The 24730-nt window shown below is 41.4% G+C and overlaps 1 protein-coding gene across 2 annotated transcripts in view; it reads left to right on the top strand.

The window, feature by feature from the left end:
- The window catches only part of jph1b (junctophilin 1b), a 120249-nt gene extending 99458 nt beyond the window's left edge, over positions 1 to 20791 (top strand). Inside the window, exons 4-6 of one of the 2 annotated variants that reach the window (XM_043689158.2) lie at positions 12004 to 12650; positions 18561 to 18656; positions 19193 to 20791. In XM_043689158.2, coding sequence (XP_043545093.2) covers positions 12004 to 12650; positions 18561 to 18641 — 728 coding nt within the window. In that variant the 3' untranslated portion in view covers positions 18642 to 18656; positions 19193 to 20791. Of the gene's footprint in view, positions 1 to 12003; positions 12651 to 18560; positions 18657 to 18819 lie in introns of both variants that reach the window. The other variant, XM_043689157.2, reaches the window with a different exon arrangement.
- Positions 20792 to 24730: the final 3939 nt, after the last annotated feature.

Raw genomic sequence — 24730 nt, 5'->3', positions numbered from 1 at the left:
TTCATTTGGGATGTTTTTAAATGAGGAGGAGGCAGCAGGTTCAACTGTATATGAACTCAAAGTAGGTATTTGAAGAGCCAGGGCTTTTAGAATTGCTTCAAAATTGAGCAATTAAAATCCTCCCGGTACGCCACTACTGGAATATTGCATAAAATTCTGGTCTCCTTCCTATCGGAAAGATGTTGTGAAACTTGAAAGGGGTCAGAAAAGGTTTACAAGGATGTTACCAGGGTTGGAGGATTTAAGCTATAGGGAGAGGCTGAACAGGCTGAGGCTGTTTTCCCTGGAGCGTCGGAGGCTGATGGGTGACCATATAGAGGTTTACAAAATTATGAGGGGCATGAATAGGGTAAATAGAAAAGTCTGTTCCCTGGGGTCGGGGAGTCCAGAACTAGAGGGCATAGGTTTAGGTGAGAGGGGAAAGATATAAAAGAGACCTCGGGCAATGTTTTCACACAGAGGGTGGTACGTGTATGGAATGAGCTGCCAGAGGAAGTGGTGAAGGCTGGTACAATTGCAATATTTAAGAGGCATTTGGATGGGTATATGAATAGGAAGGGTTTGGAGGGATATGGGCCGGGTGCTGGCAGGTGGGACTAGATTGGGTTGGGATATCTGGTCGGCATGGACGGGTTGGACGGAAAGGTCTGTTTCCATGTTGTACATCTCTATGACTCTATGACATTAAAATTGGGAGTGAGTGTTTTCATGTACCTACTTATATGTGATTATATGGATCTGACTATTTCCATTATCCAAAAATCAGCATAACAATAGAAGATACAGGTAGACATTTACATATGGCATCATCCCACCAACTGTTGTAACATCCCGTGACCCCTCCACCCATCTCCCGATTCCATAGCTGAAGAGCACAATAAAATGCACTGTTTGGTGCTGATAAGGATGGTAAGATCGCTACATTTATTACCATCCTACCTTCAGCAAAAATACTCTAGCGTTATGTTTACTGTATCTTTAATTTCGTAATATTAGTTGGTTTCCTCCCACAGTCCAAAGATGTGTAGGTCAGGTGAATTGGCCATGCTAAATTGCCCATAGTGTTAGGTGCATCAGTCAGAGGGGAATGGTTCTGGGTGGGTTACTCTTCGGAGGGTCAGTGTGGACTGGTTGGGCTGAAGGGCCTGCTTCCACACTGTAGGAAATCTAACCTAATCAAACAGTGACTGCAATCAGTTTATTTCTCAGTGAATACTCTGTGTAAATACTTAAGGATTTCAATTGGAGATTGCTTTTTGCGCAGGATAGAAATATTCTTTACCTGTAGAGGGAAAAGTTGCTCAAACTCCAAACATGTGATGTTTATCCTTTGACCTTTGCTGCTTGTTTTCCTGACCTCTGGTCATACTGTGTTCAGCTGTTATGTAACTTTTACTTCTTTTCTCCATTCTGTAACGAAGGATTGAATCTAGGTACTCTGTACCTAAGATGGTGCTCTGTGTTGGTAACATGGTTACACTGTAACTAATCTTGTCACTGAAAAAGGTGTACCTAGGCACCTTTACCTAAATGCACTGTAAGTGGCGACTTATAAACTTTTCGCTGTACTTAGTGACAATAAAGTTAATTTAATTCAATTCAACTCAGTTTTTGGTACCTAATTAATCTCATTGCTGAGAGCTAATAGAATCTTGCCATCATCAAATTCTGACAGTATTACTGCAGTAATAATGGATTCATGTTAGAAATAGTAACATTAATGAGAATTTACACCAAATGGTATTATTAAATCATATAAATCTATCAAGGCAAGAAACATCAGTACCACTAAATAGAAAACTTCATTTTGACACTTCGATATTAAAGTAAAGCTCCCTGTGTTTTACCCAAATAATACGGCTTCCATTCATCTTGTATGGTTAATGAGATGCTGTACAATGTGATTTTTTTTCTGGAACCTTCTGAGTGTGATTAATAATTTGGGGTTGATTTCTGCCAAATTGTGAGTAGTTTGTCTTCTGGAGTCATATCAAACCAAAATGATTTAATTCAGGGAGTCAATGGTCAGCTGTTTAGCTATAGCATGACGTAAGGGAGTCAGCTGACTAACCTCGTTCACGATCTCAAAGCCAAAGTTATCCAAGCACAATCCCCATTGTTTCTCCAGTTGCCCATTTTATCGTCTTTTGCTTTAAATATTTACTGAATTAATTAATGCATTCACGATGTTCCCCATCACACTCTGAGTGAGAAAGTTCGTCCTAAGATCTTGTGTTGTTCTACCAGGGCCTCTTTTTAATTTGAAGCACCCTCACTATTGACTCTTCAAGCAAAGAAAATAATCGTTTTAGCATTTACTCTGCCAAAACGTTATGAAGAGGTTTTTATAATTATTGTAACCTTCTCTGCTCCAGTGGAAACAAGTCTCTCCTCGTAACTATGTCAGAGGTCACATGACACCAGGTTATAGTCCAACACGTTTATTTGAGATCTCAAGCTTTTGGAGCGCTGCCCCTTCATCGGGTGATGAAGGAGCCGTGCTCCGAAGGCTTGTCATTTCCAATAAACCTGGTGTCGTGTGACTTCTGACTTTGCCCACCCCAGTCCAACACTGCGCCTCCATCTCATAACTGTAATCTCCTGTCCTGGACATCAGCTTGGTAAATCTACTTCTCTTTGGCTTCAACATTCTTTTAGGTAGTGGGGCACCTAAAACTGCACATGGTTCAGTGAAAATTATTATTTACAAATCTGTTGTTACTTTATTACCCTTGCCCTGGATATCCTTATTTGTAAAACTACAAATATTGTTGGCTTTTCTAGTGCTTTAACTATTCACATTTGCACATTCAACAAAACATGTACCAGAATGCTGTTAGTTTCCCTAACCATTAGACACTAATTGTTCTGGTACACCAGAATCCCACCTCAGCAACATTCATTTACAAAATTTATTGTTTTCTGTCTCTCAGCCAACATTATCAGCATATTGCTATATTTTTTGCCTTCTGCCATGACAACTACATTTTTTCCAACAAGCTTGTTTGAAACATTTTAATGATATGGTTTGGTTTAATTATGACTAACGTTACTACCCACAGGCCACTAAACAATGGAGTTAGAAGTAGAAGTGTTCAGCTAGTACTGTGTGGCAATTGATGATGTAAGAATTGGGCGGCACAGTGGCCCAGTGGTTAGCACTGCTGCCTCGTAGCACCAGGAATCTCAGTTCAATTCCACCCTCGGCAACTGTCGGTGTGGAGTTTGCACAGCTCCTATGTCTGTGTGGGTTTCCTCCTGGTCCTTCAGTTTTCTTCCACAGTCCAAGCATATTCAGTTTAGGTGGATTAGCCATGCTGAATTGCTTAATAGTATCCAGGGATGTTCAGGCTAGGTGGATGCGCCATGGGGGAAACGGGGTTACCGGGCTGGAGTGGATCTGGATGGGATGCTCTTCAGAGGGTCAGTCTGAACTCGGGCTGAATGTCTGCTTCCACAATGTTGGCATTCTATGGTTTATGCTTGCCATGTTCCATTAGGTTCAGTGTAAAATTGAAAATGAATTATGAGCAGGCCATGATGAGGGTCCTGGACTTGAAAAGGACTAAAGCTAAGTGAGGAATGATGGGATATTTCCCAAAATAACTGGATAGACAGGTTAATAGATAATCATTTCAAAATCTTCAAATGCCACCTGGCTACTGTTGAAGATAAATACGGTCAGGCAAAATTGAGGTATATCACAAAGTTGTGAGTAACAATACTTAAAACAATTGTGTGGGTTCTGCCTTAACACAATCGCAGTTTAGCATTTTTTCAGTGTTCTTTGCTAAAAATGCTACCCTGTAACCATTCTTTCTCTCCCCATCTGTCCTGAAAATATGTTAAGGAATTTGAATATTGCAATCAAAAGACACATTGTTAAAACTTTCCATCTTGCACTCTTCAAGACAATGCACAAAAAGTACGCCTGTCAAGGGCAGAACAGACCTCTATCAATTAGAGTCCACTTGCTAACCCGTGTGCTCTTCCCATTCAGTATTAAAATGTTGTTTCCTTTTACTTTGGTATTCTTGTGAATTGTCCTGATGCATGAAAACAAAAAATGTTTGACAAAATATGGATTTATTAACAGTATTCAAGTTCTGTATTAATAATGACTGTTTGTACCAAAGAATATTAAGTTTCCAGTCTAATTATATCTCAGTCAAATTCCAACCCATCGGTTTGGACGAAAAATAACTTCAAAATGAAAAAACAGTGCCTAAAGTACACCATCTTGACATCTTTGGCATCCAGAGCAGGCATCAAACACTTCCAGGCTAAGTAACCCTCCAGCCATATGCAGCGTATCTTTCCTTCAATCCAACTATAATGATGTGACCCCATTTCAACATGATGAGATAACCTCTAATGTATCACTGTATTCAGTCATCCAGAGTTCATTATTTACATGTTCGGTTATAATTCTTAGACATAGTGGCAGTAGAACATCACCTGCCTGCACTGTGTTTTGATGTGACTATAACTGTTGGTTGACAGCATCATGTCAGTAAACAGAAACAAATACTACCACCATAATCCACCCTGATTCCCAAAATTAATGCTGTATTACTGGTGGGAATTTAGAAAGAAGAATTGTTTTTCAATTTAAACTACCCCCACTAGAGAGTGTGTGTGTGTGTGTGTCCTACACTACACATTGGAAGGAATATTGAAATGGAGCTAAAATAAATTTTAACAGCAGCCCTGTTTTCAAAATATGTGCAGCAGAGCCAAGACTTAATAGCTGTTGTCATGGTTTCATTTTCTCACGACAATAATGTTAATTACATTTTGAAATACAATTATATTAGAATTCCTTCAAATCAATTAAAGTTATCCTTTAGATTTTCAATTCCAGAAGTCTGTTTTTGGCTGTCTTTTGTTGTATTACAATTTAGCTATTTTTTTATAATGATGTTTATTTTCTAAAAGCTTTTTGCTAAGGAGACTTTCATTTAGCCTGTTTACAGCCTAATAATATGTGCTGTAACATGTCCTACTTTTCGTGCTTCACAGATTTTGAGGATATCCAACAAATATTTTGTAGCTTTACTGCATTGCATCTTTCTTACTGGTATTTCTGTACGGTATCTGGCTGCTGTTCATGATATGTCACAATCAATCAGATCTTTGTGACTTTGCCTATATTTTCTGATGAATTTCCTCAGGAAACTGGAGATAGAAATTTTGTTCCTGCCCTCCATGAAAGCACATATCCTGAAATTGCATGCTCCCAGCTGATTTCCATACATGAAAATTAAAGGCTACAAAAATCAAACAGTGATTACAGAATTTATTCTCCCGTCACTTGCCAAGAGAGCGGAAGCTGAATTTTTACCCCGTTGTGCAAAACTTATTCAGTGCCTTATACTCATTCTGTTGTGTGTTTTAATTACCAGTTCACCTTTTAACAGGAGAGGATTAAGTTTTATTCACAATGTGGCTTGAAGAGATGTATTTTGTCCCAGGGTTTTTATGAAGAAAGGTTAAGTCAGAGGTGCCGATTAGTCTACTCAGAGCCACTAGTGTTAACAGTTTGTGAGGCCTTTTTTTTAAAAAAAGCTGGAACAATACAAGCAGCCTGAATGGGTGGGGTCAAGCTCCCACAGAACCAGGAATTTCAGTAGTGGTTGCTGGGGACTCAAAGCTGGGTTTGGAAGTTGCAGTACATCTCTCCCTGCTACTCTCTCTCTGTGAGTTTACTCTTGATGGTTTACCTTCTGGACTGGAGAATTGCCTGTGAGACAACCTATTTTTTCTGAACTTGCCTTTGCCAATGGTCTGTTTATGGGATGTTACTATATTGGAACAGTTACTGTTTAGTAATTAACTAATCCATTATTTGGTTAATTTTTCAATAGCGTTTAAGTTATTCCAATTTCTTCTTTCTGTTGATGTATTTTAACTACATTGTATGAATAAAGTATGTTTTTCTTCAAATGTGATAATTTGACCAGTCGAATTGCATCTGGAATGCAACATCTGCTGTTTGCCTTTAAAATGAGAAAAAATTAGCATCTGGGTTATTTGCACAATGTGTTTTGAGGGGGTTTGGTCTGGTCCATAACAATGGTCACAATCTTACTCCATGATAATCGCCAACTTAGCCAAGAGGTTCCTTGCACTTTTGTTTCAAGTGTTATTCACAAATATTAAGACTTATATAGGACATTAAAAAATATTAGGTTTACAAGTTAGGAGTAAGTAATGCTCTAGAATTAATCCATTCTTTACTTTGAATACAGCAGCCTTGACATTCTGTCAGTGTCCCAAAGATGATCAGGATAGATGGAAATGTGGAGTTGAGGTCATGATGAGATAAATGATGAAATTATTGAAAGACGGAAGAAGTAGGAGGGACTGAATTGCCTACTTTGTACATTCATAACCCTATTTTTTGCCCTATTTCCCTATGCTAGCTTTAAGTACTTTGTTTTATGCAATACAAGCCATTAATTAACCATTTAAGGGTCTTAATTGCCAACAAGATGAGAGTTGCCAAAAGACCTCCTTGCTCAGCATTAATTGTTGGGGGACGAAGACTTTCACTTATTTTCTTTTTCACCACCTTCAGGAGAGGGAAAGATTGCACCTCATGTCACATAATAACTAAATCATGTTCTGCTGCCTCCAGGCCTAACTGAAATTTCCCAGGATGTGCCATAGTTAACTAGTTTGCTAAAATAATATTAATTGACCACTTTTTTCATATTTTCCGTCATTGTCTGAACCTACCTCTAGTGGGAAATGAATCTGGTAGCTGCACTGTCACCTGATATCTCCTTCTAAACATTATCAATGTTCAACAGGCGAACAGCATTCTGAAATAACCTTCAGTTATAAGTGGACATTGCTAAGCTTTGTTCGTTGCAAAAGTACACCACATAAGATCATGTTCACTGTTCCCATAGGATTTTGAAAACAAACATTTCATTTTCTCAATAAGGTAGTTTTCTTAATAGTAATTCTCTGAAACGTTCCAAAGTGTGTGCTGCTTCAGATGGCATAAAGATGCTTAAGTTTTTTTTTTTGCTTTTAAGAAGGATTAGAGAGGATTTGTAGCTGTTATAATTACTGATTATAGTTAGGGTGAAAGAAAGACGGGTAACTAGATTCATAATCATTGATTAAGCAATCAGCTAAAATCCATGTCGGAGTACATCTCTGTACCTATTTTTCGATGTGTTATGTAAATAATCTAGATGCTTTTCATGTGATATCCAGTAACCTGTATCAGTGATGTTACCTGGTCACCCACTGTCTGTATTCCTTTTCTCCATTGACTAGAAATACAAAGAAATCGAGCCCACCTCCAGAACCAATTTATTCAGATAATAAAGGCTGTGGCAGTTTTATTTAGATTTCAAGTTTTGAAGTGTCTCAGATGCTTTTGGTAATCATCTTTTAGATAAAGTTCGAATCTGGGTTAAGCCTGCCCTAGCCACGGATGGGGGATAAAAAGGTGCCTCCAGCATTTGGGGTGGCACAGTGGCTCAGTGGTTAGCACTGCTGCCTCACAGTACCAGGGTCCCAGGTTCGATTCCAGCCTTGGATGACTGTCTGTGTGGAGTTTGCACGTTCTCCCCGTGTCTGCGTGGGTTTCCTCCGGGTGCTCCGGTTTCCTCCCACAGTCCAAAGATGTGCAGGTCAGGTGAATTGGCCGTGCTAAATTGTCCATAGTGTGAGGTGTATTCGTCAGAGGGAAATGGGTCTGGGGGGTTACTCTTCGGAGGGTTGGTGTGGACTGGTTGGGCCAAAAGGCTTGTTTCCACAGTGCAGGGAATCTAATCAAAACTGGAGTACACCCCCGACCCTTCTCCTGACTTGTCAACTATGAGCCCATCCAGGTCCTCCTCTCCAGACCTGATCACCAGCAGCCCTCATCTGGTACTTTCTATTGTTGGGGACTCCTGTCAGATCATGGCTACTCTCTGCTTTGGAACCTCCTCATGACTGAGGTGTAAAAAGGTCAAATAGATGGAATACAGAGAATTGCAGAGGGACATTGAAAGATGGTAAATGCTGAGTAAACAGAGAATATGAGAAAGAACAAACAAAGATCAAATAAAAGGGGCCCTAACATTCTTTTATGATTCTATAAAAAGGATAATTAAATAATATAGTTGATTAGGGACAAAAAAAACAAAATCCTCTCAAAGCCCAGGCAAATACTGAGGTACTGAATTAAGGTGTGCATCTGTCTTGCATTGTCAAAGTAGTGGAGTAGGGAATAAAAATCTAGAGAAGGATCAGAAATAGATAGAAAGGAGTTTGCCACATCCAGTTTTCCAAGATAGAGATATTATAAGCTCTGGCTGCAATCTTTCAATCCCTTTGGATATTGGAATGGCAATAGAGAAGTGAGGATTGTAAACACTGTGCTCCTGTTCAATAATTATTCTGGTACCTATAGGCCAGTCAGTCTAAGTGGAGAGAACATTTAGGACTATTATCAATGACCCAATTAACTTTAATTTAAACAAAACATGGGATACTAAAGGATAGCCTGCATGGATTTATTGAAGGCAAATCTACCAAATCTGAAGTAGGAGAGAGGACTTTATGGTATGCCAGCTGAAAGGTTAGGAACTGCCTGCCCACAATCTCAACAGTTGGCCCACCGTGATTTAACATGAGATGGGAGCATGGCAATCTTTACATAAGGTCTCAGTACAAAGTCCTACTTTATGGCCAGCAGGTCTAATCTCAGCAACACCACTCTCAACCCTTATGGGGCAGCACGGTGGCTCAGTGGTTATCACTGCTGCCTCACAGCTCCAGGACCTGGATTCAATTCTACCCATGGGTGGCTGTCTGCGTGGAGTTTGTGCGTTCTCCCTGTGTCTATGTGGGTTTCCCCTGGGTGCTCTAGTTTCCTCCCACAATCCAAAGATGTTCAGGTTAGGTAGATTGGCCATGCTGAATTGCCCTATAGGGACCAGGGATGTGCAGGCTAGGTGGATTGACCATGGAAAATGTGGGGTTACGAGGTAAGGGTGATGGGGCTGAGTCTGGACAGGAATCTCTTCAGAGGGTCAGTTCAGACTCAATGGGCTGAATGGCCTCTTTCTGCTATGTAGTGATTGTATGATAAGCCCTTGATAAAATATCAGGCAGGTTGGAGCAAGAAGACTGCATGTTGGAGTTTAGTTCGCACCTCCTCTCTTCAAACCCATTTGTGGGGGGATGGGCAGTGTGAAATACAGCCAGAGAGATGTATGGGTTTTCAGGTATTTGATGAAGTTCCTCATGGCAGATTAACTCATAAAATAGTATCAGATTGTATTTAAGAGAAAGCAGTCACTTTAGCTAAGATTGGCTTCAGTATAGGGCGAAGGGAATGGTGGTGAAAGTTCTTCGGATTGAAGAGCATTTGGGTTCTCCCTAGATTAGCAATCTGAGCATTTTCTAAGGTTTAGATACCCTAGCGTTAGACTAGGCAGTGCAAAACTTAGTAATGATACACATTATATTTACAGATTCCAGGATCTATCTTGGTAAAATAGACAGTTGCTTGACATTCAATTGAGTGGGAGAAATTGAGGACTGCAGATGCTGGAGATCAGAGTCAAAAAACACAGCTGGTCAAGCAGCATCCACGGAGCAGGAGATCATTCCTGGTGAAGGGCTTACGCCCGAAACGTTGACTCTCCTGCTCCTCGGATGCTGCCTGACCTGCTGTGCTTTTCCAGCACCACACTTTTTGATACAAATGAGTGGGGCAATAGTATAAGCTTGATGGTGTTATTCTGAGAAGGGGCAAGACCAGGGCAATGTGGGGTGCATGTTCATCAAATCATTGAAGCTGACTGGGCAATCTGATAACGTGGTTAAGAAAATGTATAGGATATTTGCCTTTGTAAATAGGGCCATTCATTGAATACACATGGAAGTTATGTAAGCATTTAAGCCTTTGTTAGGTCTCAGCTGGAGTATTGAATGCTATTCTGGGTAATTGGAAGGATGTCAAGAGTGTAGGGAGTAGATTGACAGTAGTCATTCAGATGGAGGGAGTTCAGTTCAGTTAAGTGAAGAGATTGGGCAAGCCAAGATTGTTGTTCTTGAATTAGAGAAGGTTTAAGGGGAGAACTAATTGAGATATTCAAAATAAGTAGAGACTTTAATTCTGTCGGGAGATACCACTTCCTCTGACAAATCAGAGGTCAGAGATACAAAATAATTGACACAGGACTAGAAAGGAAGTGAGAAGTATCTTTGCTTTCAGGTTAAGATGCAGAAAGCATGATGAGAAAAATAGTGGAATCAAATTCCATTGCAGTTTTTGAAATGCAATTGGAAATGTTCTTGAAGAGAAGTAATTTACAGGGTTATGGGGGTAAACCAAAGATGTAGGAGTAAATTGGATAGTTCTTTATGTACAGATACGATAGGCTGAGTAGCCTTTTTCTCTGCTGTAAAAAATCCATGATTCTTAGTATTACCCTATTTGTGTTGAACAGGTAATACTTTAAAATAGAGGGAGAAAATTCAGGCCGTGAATTAAATGGTGTTGCTATGAAATTTTCAGGCTCTTTTGATTCTGTATTTGATTGTGTGCATTCCTTTTTATTGCCCAATAGTAAGCTGGAGACGTTTTCTTTAATACGTACGTCTTTTCAAAGTTTCCTTGCATGTCATTTTCTTTATTGAACCCAATCTTCACATGTAGCATTTGGTCTTCCTCTTCTCTTCACTACTTTTTCTTCACTATCTTATATTTTCTCCTTATTTCTCAATACTTAATGGCATCTCTTTCTATTTTACTTCCTTTCTTTGTCTCTATTATGTTTCTAAGCTTTGTTGTCTCTAAGGGTCCTGAAAGATAAACTTTTATCAGCAAAGTAGCCATTCAACTACAGAATGGTGAACTCTCTGCAACTCAACATTTAAAAAAGAATACATTTCAAAAATACTTTTAATTGTCTCAATTTCAAAAAGGACGGCATTGCGACATCAGTCAGTGTTAACTGGTGCCTACTATTACCTTTTGACAAAATTCTAAGAGCAGCCCATGAGCAAATCATTGCTTGAGACTGTGACCTCCAACAATATGTCTGTTAGAAACCAAATGTAAAAGGTAACTTGCCCCATCCACCAAATTATAACAGCCACTGGCTGTTCCAACATTTTGTTACAACATTTTCCAAATGCAAGTTTTTGTTGACTATCCATTTTATGGTGTGGAGGTGTCAATGTTGGACTGGGGCAAACAAAGTCAAAAATCACATAACACCAGGTTACAATCCCAACAGAGTCAAGATCAGAGTGGTGCTGGAAAAGCACAGCAGGTCAAGCAGCATTCCCTCATTCCTAATGAAGGATTTTTGCTGAAAACATCGATTTTCCTGCTCCTCAGATGTTGCCTGACCTGCTGTGCTTTTCCAGCACCACTCTGATCTTGACTCTGATCTCCAGCATCTGCAGTACCCACTTTTGCCTATAGTCCCCAACAGGTTATTTGAAATCACAAGCTTTCAGAGCGCTGCTCCTTCGTCAAGTAACCAAGGAGCAGCACTCCAAAAGTTTGTGATTTCAAATAAACCTGTTGGGACTTATAACCCTGGTGTTGTGTGATTTCTGATTTTATCCATTTTATGACAGTGATTAGAAACTGAAAAGACTGTGGATGCTGTAAATCAGGAATAAAAGCAGATGTTGCTGGAAAAGCTCAGCAGGTCTGGCAGCACCTGTGAAGAGAAATCAGAGTTAACGTTTCAGGTGTAATGACCCTTCTTCAGAACGTTAACTCTGATGTTTCTTCACAGATGCTGCCAGACCTGCTGAGCTTTCTCAGCAAATTCTGCTTTTGTCTATCACAGTGATTGTTTTCACAACTGAAAATGGTTAAAGAGGTCTGTTCCACGTTCTTTAATTAGGTTGAAATATATTTACTCCTTTCATTGACACTTGCTCCTCTATCAGTCAGTCTTTTCCTAATTATTGTTGCATCACAAATAATTCTGTTGTTGCATCACAAATAATTCTGTCTTTTTCTAGGACTGGATTACATTAAACAGAGAATGCCGGAGGCAATGGGATACACTGAAAAGAAGGAAGAGCCTCCACCTCCACAAGAGAAGAAATCTTCTTCAGCAAATAACAGTCCTCATTTCTACAGGAAAGGTACAACTCCACCTCATACTCCTGGACACAGTCCTGGCCCAACCCCACCTCCATCACCACCAATATACAAGAAGACGTCAAATACCACCTGGAATAAAGGCTCTTCCAGCAGCGTTAACAAGGATGTTTTGGGAGCGTCAGGGAATAGATCATCGTCGAAAGGTACTGCCAAGATGATGACAAAGCAAGGGAATGAGTGGAAGCAGCCCAAGTCAGCAGTTTACCCTGTCACAACTGCTGGCAATGGACAATTACATAGTGCTTACCATAGTTACTTTGTGCGCACAGACGTAAAACTGCCACCAGAAGAGCCAGAGGAAGAGTCGAATCCTTCACCCATTGCGCTTGGGAGGTTACCTCCACCGCCAAAGCCAATGCCTACAAAGTCACCTGTCAAGGAGATTAAACCTGAGCCAAAATTGAAGAAACAGTTTTCTGTTATTGTACCCGAACCAAAGAAACTATTGAAATCTCAATCGCGTGATGTCAGTGTGGAAGAAGTCGAAGAAATTGTGGAGTCGGTATGTATCCACTTGTTATTGCAGTTTTCCATCACACCCTGAGATGTACAACGGAAGGAGAAATAGAAAGATTAATCAGGTTAATCCTGCTCTAGTTGCTGTTAGTTGGCACAAACTAAGCATATCATACATTACCAATCAGTTTTGTTCATGTCTTTGAGGCTTCACCTGAGAAGAGAGACCTTCTAAACCTGCAAGTACTTCAAGTAATATTTCCAGGAATGTAAAACAAGCAAAGGGTAACCCTCAAGAGCTACATGAAATATGCCTTGGCACATTTTGGTAAAACCAGATTACCAAACACATTACCTAAGAGTACTTGTATGGGGCAACAAGTGACCTTGTCCCACAGATTTTGTGCACAGCCACTCCATCCTCAATCCTTCCATCTACCTATCCATCTGGTTCCTGGGCTCTCCTTGCAAATCTTCTAGCTCCACGACCAGAGAAAGCAGGCTACATGGAAAGGCAATGTTTGTTGATATTTTTCCATCATAGCAGTAGATTTGACTAATTTTAATCCATTAAGTAACTGTGACCTGGGACAGGTAGATGGATTCAAAAGTGTGTTTTCCTACTGGTTATGGATGAAGGCTTACTATTGGTTGACAGCATGGCTGCTTGCTGGCTCTCCTATACAGCTCATGGGAGATCCACACTATCAGGGAAGCTAAGCTTCTATGTTTAAGTGCTTCATAACATAGCATGCACCTATCACTGAATTATTACAATACAGAAGAAGGCCAATCAGCCTGTTAAAACCGCACAAACATACATGTTTATAAACATCGTAATTTTTAAAATAATGGTATATGTGCGAAATAAAAAGTCAAAATCCCAGAAAATTAATCTACAGCAGACCAAATTGAAAAATTGCCCTTGCTATCCCATGATTCCTTGAAGATGTATTAAGTATGAAGGGGCATCAATCGATGTACACTATTGTGTTTTGATTTCTAAACGGTGCCACAGTGATTGCCTCAAGAGAAGAGCTCATGACAGTAGGGATAAAATATTAGGAGGGATAGATGATCAGCTAACGAACACGAAACAGACTGTGGGTAAACAAGTCATTTCCAAGTTATCAAAATGTATCTTGTGGAGTCTGAGGGATCAGTGCTGGGGCCTGAACTTGTTTCTGGTCTACATTAATGACTTGGACGAAGCGACCAACTGTTTTGAAGCCAAATTTGCTGACAATATGAAAATAGAAAACAAATTGCGCAGAGGATACGGAAAGTCTGTAAACAGTGATCGAGTAAGTAAACAGGTGAAAATTTGGCAAAGGGAGCAAAATATGGGAAATTGAGAGTTTGTCCACTTCGGCAGAAAAAATAAGTATTTTAAATAGGGATAAACTGCAGAATTCTGTGATACGTTGGGATCTGGATGTTCTTAAATCACGAGAAATTAGTGTGCAGGTAAAGCAAGTAATTAGGAGAGTAAATGGAATAGTGACCTTTGTTGAACTAGGGTGGTGTATAAAAGTAGGATAAATCTTCCTACAACTTATGGAACATTGTTAAGACCTTATGTAGGGTACTCTGTTCAGTTTTGAACTCCTTAGATAAGGAGCAATTTATCTGCATCGCAAGTTGTTCAGAGGAGATTCATTAGGCTGATTCCCGGAATGAGGTGGTTGTTTTGTGAGCAAAGGTGAAACAGTTTGTGCTTCTTCTCATTGACATGAGGAGTGACTTTATTGAAGTGGCCATATTGAAGATCTGGAGGGGAACAAGCACAGAAAATGCAGGAGAAACTCAGCAGGTCTGCTAGCATCTGTGGAAAGAGAAACCGGGTCAACGTTTCTAGATTAGATTAGATTAGATTAGATTACACTACATTACAGTGTGGAAACAGGCCCTTCGGCCCAACAAGTCCACATCGACCCGCCGAAGCACAACCCACCCATACCCCTACATTTACCCCTATACCTAACATACGGGCAATTTAGCATGGCCAATTCACCTGACTTGCACATCTTTGGACTGTGGGAGGAAACCGGAGCACCCGGAGGAAACCCACGCAGACACGGGGAGAACGTGCAAACTCCACACAGTCAGTCACCTGAGGCGGGAATTGAACCCGGGTCTCTGGCGCTGTGAGGCAACAGTGCTAACCACTGTGCCACCGTGCCACCCCAAGTTTCAAGTCTGGTATGATTCCTGACTAAAATACCTGAAAGAAGAAATATGTTGGACTCGAAATATCATTTCTCTCTCCCACAGATGCTTTCAGATCTGCTGAGTTCTTCCAGTATTTTTTGTTTTGTTTCAGATTTCTGGCATCCGCAGTATTTTGTTTTTATTTAAGATCCTGAGGGAACTTAACTAGGTTGAATGGAGAGAATATGGTCTGGACTGTGTAAACTACTTGCTGTTCCTGATGTCATGACTAGAATCGTTGCAACACATCTGCTTTCTCTCTCATTGCCTTTTCACGTACGATTATCATTAAAATTCGATGTCCTTGTGGTATGCGTGCAAAACACACGCAATTTAGCTAGCGTAGCTTCTCATTGATAAAACACACCATAAGCTGACAATACTACAACGACAGGCAACCTATTGAGAAAATCTAAATCAAAACCAAAAGAAATGCAGATGCTGTAAATCAGAAACAAAAACAGAAATTGCTGGAAAAAGCTCAGCAAGTCTGGCAGCATCTGTGGAGAGAAATCAGAGTTAATGTTTCGGGACAAATGTCCTTTTCTCAGTGAGGAAGGGTCACTTGACTCGAAATGTTAGCCCTGATTTCTCTCCACAGATGCTGCCAGACCTGCTGAGCTTTTTCCAGCAATTTCTGTTTTTATTCTATTAAAAGGTCTCCTGGTCAACAATGAGGCTTTGCATCATGGTCATAGCTTACCTTGCCCTACTCAATAGCTAGTAACATAAGATTTGAGGCCACAAAAGGTGATTTTCACAATGAAATTTCACTTGTAAATATTTCACTTTTACATTGGTTCCACTTTATTGATGAGTGCATCATCATTATCTGTTGAAACCATCTTGGAGTGCAAAGTGAACTGGTCTCATAGTTAAAAAAATTCACACAGGTGGTTGTGAAGGAGCAGCGCTCCGAAAGCTAGTACTTCCAATTAAACCTGTTGGACTGTAACCTGGTGTTGTGTGATTTTTAACTTTGTACACCCCAGTCCAACACCGGCATCTCCAAATCATGGCCCCATAGTTGGCAGACATTGATGGTTACAAAGTGATGAGGACCATTACTCTGTATTGAATGTTTGAGTCCAGTATTGTACTCTGGGACCTCCAGTACTGTGGGACCTAGGTGAACATGTGACCTCAGCTAACCCTTCTTTCTCTAACCCCTGTTGATATAGGAGCCAACACACTAGCATGGACAGACAATTGGCTGGACAATAGAAAACAGAGATGATGTATACATTGGTTCAGATTGACAGGGTGTGACAAATAAAGTTCCGCAGGGATGTGGGGTGGGCCCTCAACTTTTTACAATTTATATCATTGACTTAGATGAAGGAAGGATGGCTAAATTTGCAGATGGCACAAAAATTGGTTGGAAAGTTTGTTGTGAAGATGACATTACAGCGACGCAGACCAATCTGGGTAGGTTAAGTGAGTCTGGCAGATGGAGTATAATATGGGAAAATGTGAATTTGTTCATTTTGGCAGATAGGAAGAATGAAAGAGCAGGGTCTGACCTAATTAGAGAATAGCTGCAGAATTATGAGGTGCAAAAGGACCCTAGTGCATGAGTCACCAGAGATTAGTATGAATTCACAGCACTCAATCTGGAATGCTGGTGGGATGTTAGACTTTTGTTACAAATGGAATTGAACATGATAGAAAGGATGTTATCAAACCTATTTCTAATTAAGGATGGTTGGATGGAAATGGTGTGCAGGGATTTTAAAGAAAAGGCCAGAAGTGGGCACTATGAATTCGAACTGGGGCAGGTACGATGGACTGAATAGACTTCTTTTATGCCGTGGCAATTCTGTGATGTTTTAGCTGTGCAGGATGTTGGTGAAACCCAAGCTTAAATGTCATGTGCAACATTATTCTCCTGATTTAAGGAAAGACGTAATTATATTGAAGGCAGTTTACAGGAGGTTTACTAAGATTGATGGAATGCGCAAATTGTTTTGTGTGGATAGCTTGAACAGACTGGGCTTGTTTTCACTGGAGTTTAGAAATAACAAGAGGTGATCTTGATTGAAAATGTATGAGATCCTGAAAGATCTTGACAAGGTGGACGTGGGAAGGATGTTCCCTCTTGTGGCTGAGCCCAAGTGGGTAGACATGTTTAAAGATTAAGAATCAACCCTTTAGGACAGAGACAAAAGGGGACTTTTTTTCTGCGTGTTGTGCAACCTTCAGAGGTCAGTGCAGGCAGTGTCAGAGGATATTTTTAAGTTGGAGCTGGATAGATTCTTGTTAGGTGAGGAATTCAAAGGTTATCAAAGGGGGTAGGTGGGAATGTGCAATTCAGAACATAGATTGGTCATGATCGTATTGAATGGTGGGCCAGGCTTGATGGGCCAAATGGCCTACTTCTGCATCTTATTTGATGGTTCCTGAAGAATATTATCTGAGGGCAGTCTCTGCAGCCGTACTTGAAATGTTGTGGATGAGTTCAGAGGCCGATAAGTACTTGTCAGCCTTCGCTCCGAGACGGACACCGATTTGAACAGTTCTGACACTGTCCTTTAGGCCCCTATTTATCTTACGTTGGCAGATGTCCCCATCACTAGCTCCCTCACATGCCACCCGCCCCAGCCCTTTGCCCCATGTGCCATTGCTAGTACCAAACCTCTGTGCCGTTGACCTTATTGACCTACCGTCAGAAAACAAAAATCACCCTGGTTTCCCCATTCTCTTTTCTTACCTGATTAGGGGTCTGAATTGGTGGAAGTTGAGAAGGTCTTTCTCATGATCTTTCTCATACAGAACCTATTGCTGAGGTTGCAGGCAGGAGGTGAGTATCTCTTGAGAGCAAACCCCACCTAATTGTTTGTCCTTCTCGCCATCTTCACTGAGAGGAGTACCATGTAGAAATTCACCAAAGATCCTTAGATAGCATCTTCCAAACCCACAACCACTTCCATCTAGAAGGACAAGGGCAGCAGGTACTTGGGAACACCACCCCATGCAAGTTCCCTTCCTAGCCACTCACCACCCTGACTTGGAAATACACCGCTATTCCTTCACAGTCATTGTGTGAAAACCCTGGATTTCCCTCCCTAGTGGCATTGTGGGTCAACCCACAGCAAGTGGACTGCAGTGATACAAGGCGGCAGCTCACCACCACCTTCTCAAGTGCAAATAGGGATGGGCTATCAATGCTGGCCAGCCAGCGACATCCAAGTCCCACAAATGAATGTTAAAAAGTCCCTATTCTGTAAATAATGAAGAGGCACATCGGTTGACTATTCCTGTATATTGGAATTATATGTTTTTAAAAAGGCACAGATATTCTAAGGACTATGACAAGTAAATCAAAATATGGTGTAAAAGTTACTTGGTTTAAAATGTATTTGGCTAAAGTCTCCACACAAGTCTTGTCACATTAGCCATTATTTCCAGTTAGCGGAGACCAACCAGCTCTTTAAATGTGTTCTACTTTTATCAAATGGGAGTTAATTTCCAGCCTTAGTCTAAATGTCTCTCATCATACAATATTGAACTACATTCTATTTGTAGTCCTTGCGTATTCAAATACGTTATTAAGGTCTCATAAAAATTCATGTTGAATAATTATAGCACCTTGAATAGTTTTAATTTTTTAATAATTCACTGCTAATTTGAGTAAAAGCTCTTTGGAGTGAAAATTGGTGGATGTTTTATTTTTGTTTTTAAATTGCAACATTAATATAACTTGTATCATTCCCATTAATAATATCCCTTTTTACAAAAATTACAGAGTCCAAATACCATCTTGGTCATCCTGGTGATGCTGTTGAATATTGGGTTAGCTATTCTTTTTGTCCATTTTCTAACTTGACAAGAATTTGCCAAGGTAAGAATTTAATTTTCTTTGTCAAAGATTGGTACTAGAAATTTTTCATTTACAGTATCTCTTATCAGCCAGTAAACTGTTTGTTTTCTCTTGTCTAACTTTAGCTAGGCCTGAATGTGATGGAACATAGTTATTTAATAATCTAACTGTTTTGACCCTTCAGTGAAGTCATGAAAACTAAGGGTATTAGCCCACAGTTCTGTCCAGTTGTGCCATCAGCCTTATTATTGACACCAGACCTGCTGAGATACAGGGAAAGAGTCTTGGAATTGGAGTGGGACTCAGGAAAGATGAGACATGGAAATTAAGTCAGGGGCTGATGTGGGCCCCGGTGATGATTTGCGGCTCTGGATCCTCTGAAAACTGAAGCAAGTGGCCACGTCGTTGGAAAATATCTGCTGAACCAGCCTAACCACTGAAGTGCATGGCTGCTCCATCTGCTCTAGTGGAGTGTGACTTAACTGGAAATGTACAGACTGCACTTTTGTTGATGGACATTAACAGCTGCCTTACTTTTTTACTGTCTCAACGTTTAGTTGGGAGAAGGGAACCGCTGCCAGAGGAATGTGGTTGGACGATTCTGTGCTGTGGATGCAATTTCCAGTCGTCTCTCCTATCGCATTAGACGTACATTAGCAGCATCACTCAACCAGTCTTATTCCATTACTGGCTGCTCCTAACATCGTGTACAATGTTCTGGGAGATTATTTTGAAAATGTTCACACACTTTATGCATGAAAATTATGATTTTTTTGTCACAGATTAAACTTTTCTGTCCAACATTTACAGCATTTACTAAGATCAATCTGAATTGGTTTCCTTTGCATTCAGTGATCAAATGAGGAGCCTACATTCAGTTTATGTGATTACTGAAATGCTGGTGACCAGTAACCCAAATTATCATATATGTCAACACTGAGAAACCACCAGTTAAGGAAGGAATTTGTTTTGCATGTAGATTTTCTTTTCCAAAGTGAAGTAAATTTTATTGTACATTCAGGTAGAGCATTGTAATTTTAATGTTAACAGAACTGATGCCTTTATAAGTCTTCAGAAATTATAATGTTTACCTCAAACATATTTTTTTTCTTGGAATGCTGGTTGAATCTTTGTGTCTTAATCATTTTAAATGACACTAATTAATGTAGTTAAAGATTATTTCTGTACCATTACCTTGTATTACATTTCATGTTATTGTGTTGGCATGTTTATTTCAAAGGGTTGAGTATTTGGTGTGAGTAATTTTAGATGAATACTCTAGATTTATTTTAATCATAAAAATGCAAGGGCTGAATAACTTAAAATAAATTATATATATGTGTTGAAGAATGATTTCGTATTCCATGAGTACTGAATTTAAATGTAAACTGTATGTTAGTTTGCATGGTTTTATTGCAGAACTTTGTCATCGATACCCAAATTAAATTTGCAACATGGAAGTTGGCGGTTTGTGGAATGTATAGATGCTACATAATTCATTATCTGAAATCAGTGTGATTTCAGGTCAGTAATAGATGGTGTTTTGCTGCAGAGGTATTTTCTGAATCCAGTACAAAGTGTGAAGGAGAAAAATCAAAAAGATGAAATAAAGAGAATGAAAGACAAATTGTTGCCAATGTACAGCAAATCTGACTGTGATTTAATTGGAAATTAACACAATATGTGTTTGGGTCAGTGCAAATGTAATAAAAGCTTATGTAAACCTTTTTGTCTGGCACAAAAATCAAGAGTAGTTGGGAATGTTTTTTTTTGGAAATGAAGTTCATTTTAGTAATTTAATTTAAGAAAAGGATTTACTTATATATTAAAATCATGAGCTTTTCTAAGGAGCATGAGCCAGAAACTGTTGGGTTTTTTCTAATTGTACACAACTCTATTTTAGCATGAACCCTTTTTCTTTTTTTTTAATAAATGACATGCTATATACTGCTTTATATTTATCTAATGATGCTTCAAGTGGATAACACTTGACAGTTGTCAATAAATTGTTATATATTCTAATACTTTGTCCTTTTTTGGTGTTTTAAGACAGAATTATTTAATTCTGTTCTTTGTAAACTTAAAATATTTTATTTGTTCTGTACAGTTTTCTTGACTGTAATTGCTTGAGAATAAAACTATTATTTGTTCCTACAGTCATGCTGCGTGTGTACTGGTTATCTGTATGCCAGCTACATGGTACTCAGGTAGCTCCTTTATTGCTGTTATATTTTTAAGGATATTTTGATCAATTTTGCAGAGGAATACTTTGGTGAAAGAGATTACTTTCAGATAATTTTTTTAAAAAAAACATTGAATATTTGCATTTCTCAAGTAAAGATGGGGATCGAAAGCACTAATTTGACAGTCCAGTATAAGTACCAATTTTCTAAAAAGTTCATGTTTGGGATGTTGGTGTCTCTGGCTGGCCAGCATTTATTGCCCATCCACAGTTGCCCTTGAAAAGGTGGCGGTGAGCTGCTTTCTTGAATCACTACAGTCCACCTGCTGTGGGTTGACCCACAATGCCATCAGAGAGGGACTTCCAGGAGTTTGACCCAGCAACAGTGAAGGAACAGCGATATATTTCCAAGTCAAGATGTGACTGGAGGGGCGCTTGAAGGTGATGGTGTTCCCTTATATTTGCTGCCCTTGTCCTTCTAAATGGAAGTGGTCATGGGTTTGGAAGGTGCTGTCTGAGGATCTATGGTAAATTGATGCAGTGCTGCGACTGAATGTTGGTGGTGGAGGGATGGATAATTGTGGATGTAGTGCCAGTGAAGTGGGCTGCTTTGTCCTGGATGATGTCAAGTGTTGGGGCTTCACTCAACTAGACAAGTGGGGAGTATTCCATCACACTCCTGATTTGTGCCTTGTGGATAGTGGACAGGCTTTGAGGAGTCAGGAGGTGAGTTACTCGCCACAGTATTCATGGCTTCTGACCTGCTTTTGTCACGACTGTGTTTATGTGGTGAGTCCAGTTGAGTTTCTAGTCAATGATAACCCCAGGATGTTGATAGTGGGGAATTCAGTGATGATAACACCAATTAATGTTAAGGGGCGTTGATTAGATTGTCTCTTATTGATATGAGGTAAAAAGGGCTGAGGATTGGCGCCACCTCGTGCTCCCGCGAGGAGGTTGAGCAATTCATCAACTTCACCAACACATTCCACCCTGACCTTAAATTTACCTGGACCATCTCTGACACCTCCCTCCCCTTCCTGGACCTCTCCATCTCCATCAGTGACGACCGACTTGACACTGACATCTTCTACAAACCCACCGACTCCCACAGCTACCTGGATTACACCTCTTCCCACCCTACCTCTTGCAAAAATGCCATCCCGTATTCCCAATTCCTCCGCCTCCGCCGTATCTGCTCCCAGGAGGAGCGGTTCCACCATAGAACACACCAGATGGCCTCCTTCTTTAGAGACCGCAATTTCCCTTCCCACGTGGTTAAAGATGCCCTCCAATGCATCTCATCCACATCCCGCACCTCCGCCCTCAGACCCAACCCCTCCAACCGCAACAAGGACAGAACGCCCCTGGTGCTCACCTTCCATCCTACCAACCTTCGCATAAACCAAATCATCCGCCGACATTTCCGCCACCTCCAAACAGACCTCACCACCACGGATATATTTCCCTCCCCACCCCTCTCCGCCTTCCGTAAAGACCGTTCCCTCCGTGACTACCTGGTCAGGTCCACGCCCCCCTACGACCCATCCTCCCATCTTGGCACTTTCCCCTGCCACCGCAGGAACTGTAAAACCTGCGCCCACACCTCCTCCCTCACCTCTATCCAAGGCCCCAAAGGAGCTTTCCACATCCATCAAAGTTTTACCTGCACATCCACTAATATCATCTATTGTATCCGTTGCTCCCAATGCGGTCTCCTCTACATTTGGGAGACTGGGCGCCTCCTAGCAGAGCGCTTTAGGGAACATCTCCGAGACACCCGCACCAATCAACCAAATCAACATTTCAACTCCCCCTCCCACTCTGCCGAGGATATGGAGGTGCTGGGCCTCCTCCACCGCCGCTCCCTCACCACCAGACGCCTGGAGGAAGAACGCCTCATCTTCCGCCTCGAAACACTTCAACCCCAGGGCATCAATGTGGACTTCAACAGTTTCCTCATTTCCCCTTCCCCCACCTCATCCTAGTTTCAAACTTGCAGCTCCGCACTGTCCCCTTGACCTGTCCGGACTTGTCCGACCTGCCCAGCTCCTTTTCCACCTATCCACTCCACCCTCTCCTCCCTGACCTATCACCTTCATCTCCTTCCCCACTGACCTATTGTACTCTATGCCACTCTCTCCCCACCCCCACCCTCCTCTATCTTATCTCTCCACGCTTCAGGCTCTCTGCCTTTATTCCTGATGAAGGGCTTTTGCCCGAAACGTCGATTTTGCCTGTCCTCGGATGCTGCCTGAATTGCTGTGCTCTTCCAGCACCACTGATCCAGAATCTTATTGATATGATCATAGTCTGGCATTTGTGTGGTGTGAATGTTACTTGCCACTTGTCAGCCCAATTCTGGCTGTTGTCCAGATCCTGTTGCATTTGAACATGGACTGCTTCAGTATCTGAGGAGTTGCATTGTGCAACCATTGGCAAACATCTCCATTTCTGACCTTATGTTGGTCATTGATGAAGCAGTTGAAAGTGGTTGGGACTAGGACACTCCCCTGAAGAACTCCTGCAGAGATGTCCAGGAGCTGATATGACTGACCTCCAAAAACTCACAACCATCTTCCTATGTGTCAGGTTTGACTCAAGTCACTGGAGAATTTGTTCCCTGATACCCATTGATTCCAGTTTTGCTCGGGCTCCGTGATGCCACATTCAGTCGAATGTAGGCTTAATGTCAAGGGCTGCCACGCTCACCTCCCCTCTGGAATTCAGCTCTTTTGTCCATGTTTGAACCAAGGCTGTAATGAGGTCCAAAGCTGAGTGGCCCTGACGGAATCTAAGCTAGGTGTCACTGAGCAGGTGCTGCTTGATAGCACTGGACATCTTCCATCACTTTACTGGTGATCGAGAGTAGACCAATGGGGCAGTAATTGGCCGGGTTGGATTTGTCCTGCTTTTTATGTACAGGACATACATCAGCAAATTTCCACATTGTCAGGTAGATACCAGTGTTGTAACTGTACTAAAACAGCTTGGCTAGGGGAGCAGCAAGTTAAGGGCGGCCCGGTGGCACAGTGGTTAGCACTGCTGCCTCACAGCGCCAGAGACCCGGGTTCAGTTCCACCTCAGGCGACTGACTGTGTGGAGTTTGCACGTTCTCCCCATGTCTGCGTGGGTTTCCTCCGGGTGCTCCAGTTTCCTCCCACAGTCCAAAGATGTGCAGGTTAGGTGAATTGGCCATGCTAAATTGCCCGTAGTGTTAGGTAAGGGGCAAATGTAGGGGTATGGGTGGGTTGCGCTTCGGCGGTCGGTGTGGACTTGTTGGGCCGAAGGGCCTGTTTCCACACTAAGTAATCTAATCTAATCTAAAAAAAAATCTTCAGTACTATTGCTGGAAAGTTGTCAGGGCCCATAGCCTTTCCTGTATTCAGTGTCTCTGACCATTTCTTGTTCTTCCATGGAGTGAGTTGAAGAGTGTGGTGCTGGAAAAGCAAGCTGGTCAGCAGCATCAAAGGAGCAGGAGAGTCGATGTTTTGGGCATATAAGCCCTTCATCAGGAATGAGGCTTGTGGGCCAAGGGGGCTAAGAGATAAATGTGAGGGGGTGTGGGGCTGGGGGGAGGGTAGCTGGAATGCAATAGGTGGGTGAGGGTAGGGATGAAGTGATAGGTTGAAGAGGAGGGTGGACCGGATAGATGGAAAGGAAGATGGATAGGTAAGACAGTTCAAGAAGGCCGTGCCGAGTTGGGAGTTTGGGTCTGGGTAAGATTGAGGCGGGGGGGGTGGGGGGGGGGGGGTGGAAGTGTGGAAACTGGTGAAATCCACATTGATCCCGTGTGGTTGCAGGGTCCCAAGGCGGAAGATGAGGTGTTCTTCCTCCGGGCGTCGAGTGTCTAGAGTTTGGAGATGGAGGAGGCCCAGCCCCTTCCACATGGAGTGAATCGAATTTCATTTCC

This window comes from Chiloscyllium plagiosum, unplaced genomic scaffold (genome assembly GCF_037043375.1).
Source record: "Chiloscyllium plagiosum isolate Xiang-an unplaced genomic scaffold, Cpla_swu_hap1 HiC_scaffold_4, whole genome shotgun sequence".
Taxonomy (NCBI): Eukaryota; Metazoa; Chordata; class Chondrichthyes; order Orectolobiformes; family Hemiscylliidae; genus Chiloscyllium; species Chiloscyllium plagiosum.
The sequence above is the reverse complement of the archived record's forward strand: the minus strand, read 5'-3'. Positions and strand labels throughout refer to the sequence as shown.